Source organism: Narcine bancroftii, chromosome 1, assembly GCF_036971445.1.
Source record: "Narcine bancroftii isolate sNarBan1 chromosome 1, sNarBan1.hap1, whole genome shotgun sequence".
Classification (NCBI taxonomy): Eukaryota; Metazoa; Chordata; class Chondrichthyes; order Torpediniformes; family Narcinidae; genus Narcine; species Narcine bancroftii.
This window is the reverse complement of record NC_091469.1, coordinates 26183477-26195675: the sequence shown is the minus strand read 5'-3', so window position 1 is coordinate 26195675 and position 12199 is coordinate 26183477. Positions and strand designations below refer to the sequence as shown.

Below are 12199 nucleotides of genomic sequence, written 5' to 3'. Positions count from 1 at the left end.
ATTTGCTAACTAGGCCACTCCTCACAATTTGCAATGAAGGGATTTTAGACAGGATAGAACCTGGTTTTAACTCATTTTATAGGTGATAAACTTAGCCCAATACTAAACCTATAAGGGCGGCAAGGTTGGCATAGTGGTTAGTGCCATGCAGAGCCAGCGATCCGGGTTCGAATTTACTTCTGTCTGTAAAGTGTTTATACATCTGTGTGGGTTTTCTCCGGGTGCTCTGCTTTTCACCCATGTTCCAAAGATGTACGGGATTAATAGTTAATTAGTTGCATGGGTGGAACAGGCTCATGGACTGAAAGGGTATGTTACACTGCTGAATCTAAAAAAAAATCTACAAATTTTAAAAATATTTTTCCCCTCAGGCATTAAAATGGCAGCAACATCAAGGTCTTTTACCCCCAGGTATGACCATTGATTTATTCAGAGGAAAAGCAGCTGTGAAAGATGTAGAAGAGGAGAAATTTCCCACTCAACTCAGCAGGCACATCAAGGTAAATATTTTTAACAACTTTAGTGAAACACGAGGTACTTGGGTATATTACTAAACAGAATCAAATTTACTCCAGTGGCAAAGATAACAAAGGCAATAAAGCTAATGCATTAATTATATATAATGCATTAATTGAATTCTCTCTCTTTTCTTTCTAAGATTTGATAAATAGTTTTGATTAACGGGAAGCGGAATGTTTTAAATTTAGAGCTCAAGCCAAATAATGTCAAGTTTTCACTTAAATTCAACATTCCAATTTGAAAGGAATGAGCAACTTAAGCTCTAGTAAAGGGGAACTAGGTGTCCTAATAGTTGATTGAAAAGTCATCAGTTATGTTGCTTGTCCTATTTATGCTTTAAACAGTTTGGCCAGAAGTCCCATGTGGAGTGTGCTCGATTCTCCCCAGATGGCCAGTATCTGGTTACAGGTTCTGTGGATGGCTTTATCGAAGTATGGAACTTCACCACTGGGAAAATTAGAAAGGTAAGTCAACACAATGAGTTGTTACTATTAGTATTAAGTATGTTTTTTTTCCATACAGTCCCATCAAAAATCAATCCAACATGTCATTATTGTCAACATTTTGCTCTTTCTGAAGCTTGTAAGGGGGAAAAACTGTAGGAGAAAAGTTAGAGGATGCTTCCTCACTCAGAGAGTGGTGGCAGAAAGGAATCATCGTTCAGAGGAGTTCGTTGTGGCAGGGTCCTTTTTGTCATTTAAGAGAAGGTTGGATCTGCTGGGCAGGTCACGTTTCCAGAATGGAGGTCCATCACCTTCCCAAGATTGTGTTATATGGCGAGCTCTCCACTGGCCACCGTGACAGAGGTGCACCAAAGAAGAGGTACAAGGACTGCCTAAAGAAATCTCTTGGTGCCTGCCACATTGACCACCACCAGTGGGCTGATATCGCCTCAAACTGCATCTTGACGCCTCACAGTTCGACGGGCAGCAACCTCCTTTGAAGAAGACCGCAGAGCCCACCTCACTGACAAAAGACAAAGGAGGTAAAACCCAACACCCAACCCCAACCAACCAATTTTCCTCTGCAAACGCTACAACCGTGTCTGCCTGACCCGCATCGGACTTGTCAGCCACAAACGAGCCTGCAGCTGACGTGGACATTACCCCTCCATAAATCTTCGTCCGCGAAGCCAAGCCAGAGAAGAAGAAGGATGTGTACATGGATATGAGGGGGTTGGAGGGTTATGGGCAGAGAGTGGGAGTGGGGGGGATCTAGTGGAGTTGTTCAAGTGAACCGGTGTGGACCTGAAGGGCCGATATGGCCTGTTTCCGCGCTGTAAACTGTTATATGGTTTATATGCTCTTTCATTTCTGTGCTCTTAAGGTCCAAGAAAAAGACATAGCAATACAGGAATAATTTAGTTGAACGTACTTCTTTTAAACCTTTTAAAATGTTCCCTATATTTATATAGTAAATTAGAAACTGGTTTAGAATGATTTGAATTGCTCTGTGAGTATTCCGGTCTGCTGCTGCGTATCAGTGGGGGAAAAAAAGCACCTGCAAAAAAAACCTCTTACTTTTCCACTGATGTTAAATCAACTAGTTCTTCAGCAGTTGAACACAAGAATAGAGTGTGACTATCATAACCCCAAAACAGATTCAGATGGATATACCAAATCTATTAATAACTTTCTATTTGGATTTAATACATTCTGTTGGTTTGCATAAACTTTAACATGCATGTTTCATTATTGCTGTTCTATAAATTACTTTATATCAAAAGAATACAATGCCTCTTCTCAAAATTGTATGACTGAAGATTAGTATTAGTACTGTTTAAATTGTCAGATGATTGTTTATTAGTTACTGCCAAAGGCTGTTTTGTTAGCAGATGTATGACAAAAGAAGTGAAGGTCTATTTACTTTGTATGCTCTCAATTAGGATTCCATATTAATACATACTTCAGATTTGAAAGATTATATGTTCAGGTCTTGTCTGAAAAAAATAAAACTGGCTGTGCTGCATTCTTGTGTTTTTGTGCGTGGATTTCCTGCCCTTGAATAAACAGAACTTCCTTATCTTTTCGTAACTGCTTTTGTGTCACTTTCTAGGATCTGAAATACCAGGCACAAGATAACTTCATGATGATGGATGATGCAGTCCTGTGCATGTGTTTCAGTCGTGACACTGAAATGTTAGCAACAGGAGCACAGGATGGAAAGATTAAGGTAGGTAGCGACACTGAGAAAAAAATTTTAATGCAATGAAGCACCGAACAGGATTTTAATTTTTGAACTGATCTTTTAAGTTCACTTGTTATGCAGTATTCCAGAAGATGTCAGAGTTGAAGTAAAATTGAAGCTGATGAAAAAGTTGACAGCCATTGTTCCGTTCTGTCAAAACAAACACATCTGAGACCAACAGGCTTAAAGACCATTCACCACCCAAGGTCCATAAAGTCAGTAAACTCAGCTTCGTAAACATGGTGGCTGAAGTGGGTTCCAAGTAAGATTAAAAAGCATGGGTCTGTGCCACCCCCTCCATATCATGGTATCCTTTACCCAAAGGATAGTCTCTTGAGAATAAAATTAAGAACCTGAGGGCAAGGTTGCTGCACAAGAGGGACATGAGGAATTGCTGCATACACTGCTTCACAGAGACATAGCTCACCCCCCACTCTCCAGACTCAGCCCTTTACTCTGAAGGTTTCTGCCTACATTGCTTGGACACTTTCCTCCAGTAAAGGAAGAGGTGGTGGTGTCTAATTCATGATTAATTCTTTGTAGTGCTCAGATGTGATAATCCTAACCCAGAGCTACTGCCCCCATCTGGAAAATCTGGTGCTGAAGTGCTGACCCTTCCAAAACATCTTGTCACATATTCCGATACCTTTTTGTTGGTTATTCACTGGTAGTTCAATCAGCCTAGCTTAAAGAGGCTACACCCAAACTGCCAGCAGCACAACCCCAACAACACCGGGGGATCAGCATCCGACCACTGCTGCACTACCATCAAGGATGCCAATTGCTCCATTCCACACCTGCACTTTGGAAAGTCGGAACACCTGGCTGTGCTGTTCTTCCTTCCACCAAGCAGAGAGGAGCAGAAGAGCAGGGAACCGGCAGTGAAGACTGTATAGAGATAGTTTGGGAGGAAGAAGAGCAGTGTTGTGACTGCCTGGAGTCAGTTAACAGGCAACATTCAAGAATTGGCGGCGAATCTGAACAAATAAGCTGCAGTGGTCACCAACATTATCAGGAAGTATGTGAGCAGGTGTGTTCCTAGTAAGACTATATGGGTGTATCCTAATCAGAAACCATGGATGAACCAAGAGATTCCCAAACTGTTGAAGGCCAGACGTATGATGTTCAGATTAGGGAATTTAGAAATATACAGAAATTCCAGTTATAACCTCCAATGCAAAGATACAGTTCCACGGTGGAGCCTCATAAAATGCCGGACAGCTGTGGCAAACTAACATGCCATCACATCCTGTAAAGCCAAACGCAGTATCATTAACTGCAAAATATCTTTTCCGGACAATGCCTGTGCAAAGAGAAAATAATAAAGAAACTATACGAGTCCCATAGCTCTCAGAGGGTCTATGCTCCCGGTCTGAGGTGAACAGAACCTTTAGGAGGGTGAATCCTCAAAGTGTCCAGCCCAGACAGTGAACTTGGCTAGGTTTAGCTCAGATGGTTAATCTGGCTGTATCTTTAAAATCTGTGCAAACCAACCGGCTGGAGATTTTGGAGACATTTTCAGCCCTTCTCTACAATGGCCAGAGGTCCCCACATCCCACATGCTTCAAAAGGGCATCCATCATTGGTGTCCCTGACATCTATTATAATGAAGTGCCTCGAGGGATTGGTTGTGGAATGAATCAGCCTATCTCAGGAAGGACCTGGGCCCACTCCAATTTCTCTTATCATCACAACAGGTCAACGGCAGATACCATTCTCAAGGGTCCTCCACCTTTGACCACAGGACCAGCTTTGTCAGGCTGTTGTTCATTGACTACAGCCCGACATTCAGCACCTTCAGTAAAACTCATGCCCAAGCTGAAAGATCTAGGATTTTGTCCTTCCTCATCAGCAGAAATCAATCTGTGGACTGGCATCATCACATCTTCCACACTGACCATCACCCACTCTATTCCCTGTGAACTCATGACTGTGCAGCCAAGTTCTGCTCCAATTCAACCTACAAATTCACTGTCGACACCACTGTTATTAACCAAATAACTGAAAATAATGAGTCAGAATACAGGATTGAGATCAAAAATTTCATTGGATGAAACACCTTGCTCTCAACATTGCCAAGACCAACGAGCTTATTGTTGATTTTATGAAGGAGAGGCTGAGGGATCATGCACCTGTCTGCATTAATGGGAAGGAAGTGGAGATGGTCAGAACCTTCAAGTTCCTGTGAGTCCATATTTCAGAAGACCTTTCCAGGACCCAGAACATTTAGGCAACAGTGAAGAAAGCACACCAGGACCTCTACTTTCTAACGAGTCTGAGGAGATTTGGCACGACATCAGATCCTGTATCACACTTCAACAAATGCTCTGTGGAAAATATAGTGGTTGGTTGCATCACAGCCTGGTTTGGGAATTTGGCATGAATCCAAAAGGTAGCAAACATAACCAGATCCATCACAGGTTCTGACCTCCCATCCATTGTAGAAATCCATGTGAAGCACTGTCACAAGAGGACAAGCCAACATCAGAACGAACCTTCACCCTGGTCACAACCTCTTCTCACTGCTCCCTTCCGGCAGGAGGTACAGAAGTCTGAAAACTAGCACCTCTAGGTTCAATAATAGTTTCTTTCCCACTCTTGAGCCTACCTTCTTTTTTCATTAATATCTGCACCATTGCAAGTCACTTTTTGTTTTGCATTAGGATTGCTGTGAGTATTTAAAGTAACATAAGAAGTAGGCATCAAATTGGATAAAGTGAAAATAAAAATTCATTATGATAGCCTTAGCGATAGCAAAAAATTGTATAATGTCAACTTGGAAAATGGAACATAGCATGAGTATACAGCAATGGTACATGGAAATGAATTCCATTGGAAAAAATAACATATAATTTAAAAAATAAAGTCACAATGTTTGAACAAATTTGGGAACCATACATGGAACATATCAGAGAGAGCTTGCTTACAACCTCCATCCCCTAAAATGAGAATGAAAATGATAAGACAAAACAACTAGATTCAGTGTGTAATAAATAGATGATGCATTTTTCTTGTTTATTTTCCTTTGTGTGAAGATATTGTTTTATGGTTTTATTGTATTGTAAATGTTGAATATTTATGGGTTTTGGAGGGGGGTGGGTAGAGGGGAGGGAGGGAAAGGGGAAAAATAGGGGAGAAAAGACCACAGTGTAAATTTGATGGGAAATGTTTGTGCATATTTTGGTTGATATGGTTCACAGTGTGAAAAATAAAAAATTATTAAAAAGTAACAAAAGCAATTTGGCATTATCAGTAATAGATTGGATAAATCCTGTGTCACATCTCCCTCTGATTTTTTATGGTAAATAAAGATTTGAAATGTAGCCTGTACAGATTTCAGCAAAATTAATCTTCCTGACTTGTGCAGATCATTGATAGACTGGTTGATTCCATGTACTGATGGTCTTTTCAAGTGAATTAATTAATTTTGTATTCATTAGTAATTTCTTACATCCTTTCTACATTACGTTCACTTACAATATGGCTTCCTTTGATTTTTTTTTTGCCACTGCATAATTTTAATAGCTCTGAAATGCTTCCTTGTGCCTTTATTTGTGGACTGCTATCTTATCCCTTTCTAGAAAAAGCAAAATTGAGGTAACGGTAAAAGTTGCTTTGCTGTCACAATGTGAATCAAACTATGCCATTGGGTTTTCCATGTCTTCCTGATTCTTGCAATGAATTAAATCCTCTTTTTTCTATCCATTCTTATCTTTACCACATACCGCAGTACTATTCCAGGAATCCATCCTCATCTTTACCACATACTGCAGTACTAATCCAGGAATCCATCCTCATCTTACCACATACTGCAGTACTAATCCAGGAATCCATCCTCATCTTTACCACATACTGCAGTACTAATCCAGGAATCCATCCTCATCTTTACCACATACTGCAGTAAAAAGGTACAAGGACTGCCTAAAGAAATCTCTTGGTGCCTGCCACATTGACCACCGCCAGTGGGCTGATATCGCCTCAAACCGTGCATCTTGGCGCCTCACAGTTTGGCGGGCAGCAACCTCCTTTGAAGAAGACCGCAGAGCCCACCTCACTGACAAAAGGCAAAGGAGGAAAAACCCAACCCCAACCAACCAATTTTCCCCTGCAGCCGCTGCAACCGTGTCTGCCTGTCCCGCATCGGACTTGTCAGCCACAAACGAGCCTGCAGCTGACGTGGACTTTTACCCCCTCCATAAATCTTCGTCCGCGAAGCCAAGCCAAAGAAGAAGAAGAATCCAGGAATCCATCCTCATCTTATTTAATATCTGGTTTAGATCTTCCCAAAATCTTTTCACTTTCACATGTCCAGATTGCATGAATTGTTGTTCCCATTTCCTTTTTACAGCAAAAACATCTGTCAGATACTGTTGGGTCCCATTTATTTAACTTTTGAGGTGTGAATCCATCCTCATCTTTACCACATACTGCAGTACTAATCCAGGAATTATCACTTCTCATGTCTTGTGGAAACAATTAAAATAAAGAACTTTTGGATTCTTATTGTGATTGTTAATCTTCATCTACATGATCATCTTATTGCTTGGTACCACTGTTACCTACATAAAGACTGTACTCTGAATGATCAACAATAGTTTAGTGGCACAGGAAATAAATAGAGTTAAGTGAGGCATGTAATAATGATACGACAGTAGTCATGGGGGACTTTAACTTCCACATAGATTGGGAAAATCAAGTTGGTCATGGGAGTCTGGAAGAGGACTTCATAGAATGCATCCGCGATAGCTTTCTTGAACAGCATGTTAAGGAACCAACAAGAGAAAATGTTCTCCTGGATCTAGTGTTGTGCAATGAGATAGGTAGAGTAAATGATGTAATAGTCAGAAACCATTTGGGAAATAACGATCATAGTATGATTGAATTTCTCATTCAGATGGAAGGGGAAATAGTTAGATCTAAAACTAATATATTATGCTTAAACAGGGGTGACTACCATAGGATGTGGGAGGAATTGGGCAGAGTGGACTGGGAGCACAGGCTAATTAATGAAAGAGTTGAGGAACAGTGGAAGATTTTCAAAGAAATATTTTGTACTGCTCAACAAAAATATATTCCGTTCAGGAAAAAGGGTAGCAAGGTGGTTAACAAAGGAAATAAAGGAGAGTATAAAATTGAAGGCGCAGGTGTACAAAGCTGCAAAGAGCATGGGAAACTGGAAGATTGGGATAACTTTAAGAGACAACAAGGGGTTACAAAGCAGGTAATAAGAAATGGAAAAAGAATTATGAAAGTAAATTGGCACAAAATATAAAAACAGAAAGCAAAAAATTTTATAAATATATAAAACGGAAGAGGGTGGCCAGAGGATGAGAAAGGAAAGCTGGTAGCAAAAAATGAGGAAATGGCCGAGGCATTGAACAAATATTTTGTCAATCTTCACGGTGAAAGACACGTCCGGTATGCCCAAGTGCGGAGTTAAGGATGCGAATGTTGGGGAGGGCCTTGATAAAATAGTTGTTACAAAGGAAGGAGTGATGGAGAAACTAATGGGACTAAATCCAGACAAATTACCTGGTCCTGATTATATGCATCCAAGGGTTCTGAAGGAAATGACAGAAGTTATAGTTGATGCATTGGTGGTCATATACCAAAATTCCTTGGATTCTGAGCAGGTCCCGGCAAAATGTCACGCCACTTTTTAAGAAGGGATGTAGGCAGAAGACTGGAAATTATCGGCCAATTAGCTTGACGTCTGTAGTTGGAAAAATGCTTGAAGCCGTCATTAAAGATGAAATAGTGAAACTTTTGGAATGTAAGGGTTCAATCAGGCAGACGCAGCATGGTTTTAGAAAGGGAAGATCTTGTTTGACAAACTTGTTAGGATTCTTTGAGGTGCGGTGGATAGAGGGGAACAGGTTGATGTTGTATATTTGGATTTCCAGAAAGTGTTTGATAAGGTGCCGCACAAGAGATTTATCAGTAAGTTACAGGAAAGTGGAGTCCGGGGAAGTATATTAGCCTGGGTTAAAAATTGGTTGTCTGACAGGAGGCAGAGAGTCGGGATAAGTGGGAGTTTTTCAGGTTGGCAGAGAGTGGTAAGTGGGGTGCCGCAGAGGTCGGGGCTAGGCCCACAACTGTTCATCATTTACATTGATGACTTGGAGGAGGGGACAAAATGTGGTGTGGCCAAGTTTGCGGATGACACCAAATTGAGTGGAAGAGCAAATTGTAATGAGGATGTGGAGAGTCTGCAGAGGGATATAGTTAAGCTGGATGAGTGGGCAAAGGTCTGGCAGATGGAGTACAATGTTAGTAAGTGTGAGGTTACCCACTTTGGCAAGAAAAATAAAAGCTGAATATTATTTAAAGGGTGAAAAACTACAGCATGCTGTTGTGCAGAGAGACTTGGTAGTGCTTGTGCATGAATCGCAAAAAGTTAGGTTGCAGGTGCAGCAGGTTATTAAGAAGGCAAATGTAATGTTGGCCTTCATCGCTAGAGGAATTGAATTCAGGAGTAGGGAGGTAATGTTGCAACTGTATAAGGTACTGGTGAGACCGCACCTGGAGTACTGTGTCCAGTTCTGGTCTCCATATTTGAGGAAGGATATACTGGCTTTGGAGACGGTCCAGAGGAGGTTTACTAGGTTGATCCCTGGGATGAAGGGGTTGACTTACAATGAAAGATTAAATCGTCTAGGATTGTATTCGCTCGAGTTCAGAAGAATGAGAGGAGATCTTATAGAAACATATAGGATTATGAAGGGTATGGATAGGATAGATGTAGGAAGGTTTTTTGAGCTGGCCGGGGAAACTAAAATGAGAGGACACAGACTCAAGATTCGGGGGAGTAGATTTAGGACAGAGATGAGGAAAAATAGTTTTTCCCAGAGAGTAGTGAATGTTTGGAATTCTCTAACCAGGGAAGTGGTTGAGGCTGCTTCATTAAACATATTTTAAATTTGGTTAGATAAATTTTTACATGATAAAGGATTTAGGGGATATTGGGAGAAGGCAGGTAGGTGGAGTTAGGTCATAAATTAGATCAGCCATGATCTTATTGAATGGCGGAGCAGGCTCAATGGGCCATTTTTGGCCTACTCTTGTTCTTACTTCCTATGTAATACTCACAGCAAGCTAAGCCTTCCAGAAGAGTAATTGCTTGACTTTACTGCCCTATTCTGTTCTGTAACAGTTTTCATTTAACAGTTAACACTGTTCATTTTTCCTGTGTTATGAGAACTCCACTACCAGCTTCCACTTCTCAATTTGCTCTGAAATTCAGAATCTGTAAAAATTTCTCCCAACATAACCTCAACTTCTGAGATCATGATCTCAGTTAAGAAATTTTCCAAGACTTCTGTTATAGTTTATTTATTGTTGAGGATCCCCATATGTAAGTTAACTCTACATCACTAAACTTTTCCTGCATTGGCTGATCTTGATATAAAAGTTAAAGTTCAATTGTTAAATTCAATAAAATAAATTCTCACTTTAACTTGACTCCATGGCATGCATAACCCAAAACGTTGACTACCTTTTGCCTTCCATGGATGCTGCCTGATCTGCTAGGTTCCTCCAGCATTTTACATGATGCTCCAGTTTTTCAGCATCTGCTGACTCCATTGGCATGTTACCTGCTTGAGCAGCAGCTCCCAAGCCTACAGTTGATTTACTGGAGACATGCGGATAAATGTAATCTTTAAATCTTGAGATTATCAATGTATTAGATGAATGTGATGACCAGATATATTTTTATCGCATAAGCATTCATGACTTGGAATTCACTTGTGAAAAGAATGTGGAAGCAGATTCAATTTTCACTCTCAAGAAAGTGAAACAAGAAATGAATCGAAAGTGCTAAGGAATTTGGATTCTGGCTAGCATGACCACAGTCTGCCGAATGTTTGTCTTCCCTGCTCTATCTAGACCAAGGATGAGGTTGGCAGCTGAAAAAAATATTTTAAAATGGGGCTTTATTAACATGAAATAAAGGTATTTTGCAATGTAAATAGAAAAGTTCTTTAGCAACCCTGATAAAATACAAAATTCTTAATTAATATGTTGGTTGCTCCACAGGTGTGGAAGATACAGAGTGGTCAGTGTCTACGCCGATTTGAACGTGCTCACAGTAAAGGAGTGACCTGCCTTAGTTTTTCCAAAGACAGCAGTCAGATTCTCAGTGCATCTTTTGATCAAACAATCCGGTAAGATTTCATTTATTTCACATTTGTTTTAATGTTGTTTTGGATTATGATGTTTGGTGTTAACAAATCAGTAAGTATTCCATCCATTCTCATGGAGATTAATCTCATTCTGTGCTGGGGCACACCATTTGAGCTTTGTACAAAGATTGATTAATAATCAATCTCAGGAGGTTAAAATAGATTAAAACAGTATAAATGTTGAGCAAAAAATAAACTTTTGGAAGAGTTCAGTGGGTCAGGCATCTAGAGGTGAAGAGGCAGCCAGCATTTTGGGTTGAGATCTGCATCAGGATTGAGCATAGAGGCCACTCTAGAAGTGAAAAGCAAAGGGTGAGACAGAGACTGGTATGGGGTGGATGGAAACAGGGAGGAATGCCTCGTCTTGTGGAAAGATGTAACAGACGTTGAAACAGAAAAAGGCATAGTTCCTTACAGGAGATGATGGAGGAATTGTAGTCAAAATAGTTGTAGGAATCAGTGGGTTCATAATCAATATCTCTAGTTAGTTTGTCCTTGGGTTGAGGCATATGTTTAAAATAAAGAGAAGTGTTAGAGGTGGTCTGGGTGAATTTGAAAGGGTGGGTTTGTGCAAAGGTGATACAATTGAAGGGTTCAGCATGAAACAGCTCCAATGCAGCTATCAATGTAGCGGAGACATGCCAGAGTAGGTGTGAAAGAAGGACGGTTCCATGCAGCCAAAGATGGTCAGGTACAGCTGGTGCCCTGTGTGTGTACCGTGGTTACACCTCTGATTTGGGGGGAAAAAATTGGGAGCAATTGAAAGAGTTAAAAGGATGAAAATAATTTCAACTTTCATCATGTAGCCTGGACTCTATGATCCTTTCCCACTGCGCCAGTCTATCAGATTCTTTCTTTCTTATTCAGATGTTCCACCCCTTTCATTACCCACACTCATTCTCCTGCCTGGTTCCATCTGCCCATCACCAATATGCCTATCAACTTACTTCCCCTTTCTCAGCACTCCATTCTGCACATGATTGTACATATACAATCTAATGAAACAACATCTCTCCAGACCACGGTGCACGCACAAAAATACCTAATGATCACATAAATAATTAAAATAAATCTATAATTAAATGTTTGGGGTGACTTCAGGGGATTGTTCATCAGTCTGCTGGAAGAAGCTATTTCTCCACCTGACAGTCCTGATTTCGATGCTCCTCTACCTCCTTCGTGATGGTAGTGGGTTGCAGATACTGTTGGCTGGATGGAAAGGGTCTTGAGCCTTTTCTGGAGCTCTATTTAGGTGATGCTCCTCGTGAATGTTATCGATGGAGGAAAGGGAGACCCATGATCTTCTCAGC

At 40.7% G+C, this 12199-nt stretch overlaps 1 protein-coding gene across 2 annotated transcripts in view; it reads left to right on the top strand.

The window, feature by feature from the left end:
• smu1a (SMU1 DNA replication regulator and spliceosomal factor a) overlaps positions 1–12199 on the top strand; it is a 56913-nt gene that overhangs the window by 16927 nt on the left and 27787 nt on the right. For both annotated transcript variants that reach the window (XM_069922849.1, XM_069922852.1), the window contains exons 5-8: positions 372–500; positions 864–983; positions 2575–2691; positions 10744–10871. In XM_069922849.1, the coding sequence (XP_069778950.1) occupies positions 372–500; positions 864–983; positions 2575–2691; positions 10744–10871 (494 nt within the window). The remainder of the gene's footprint in view (positions 1–371; positions 501–863; positions 984–2574; positions 2692–10743; positions 10872–12199) is intronic.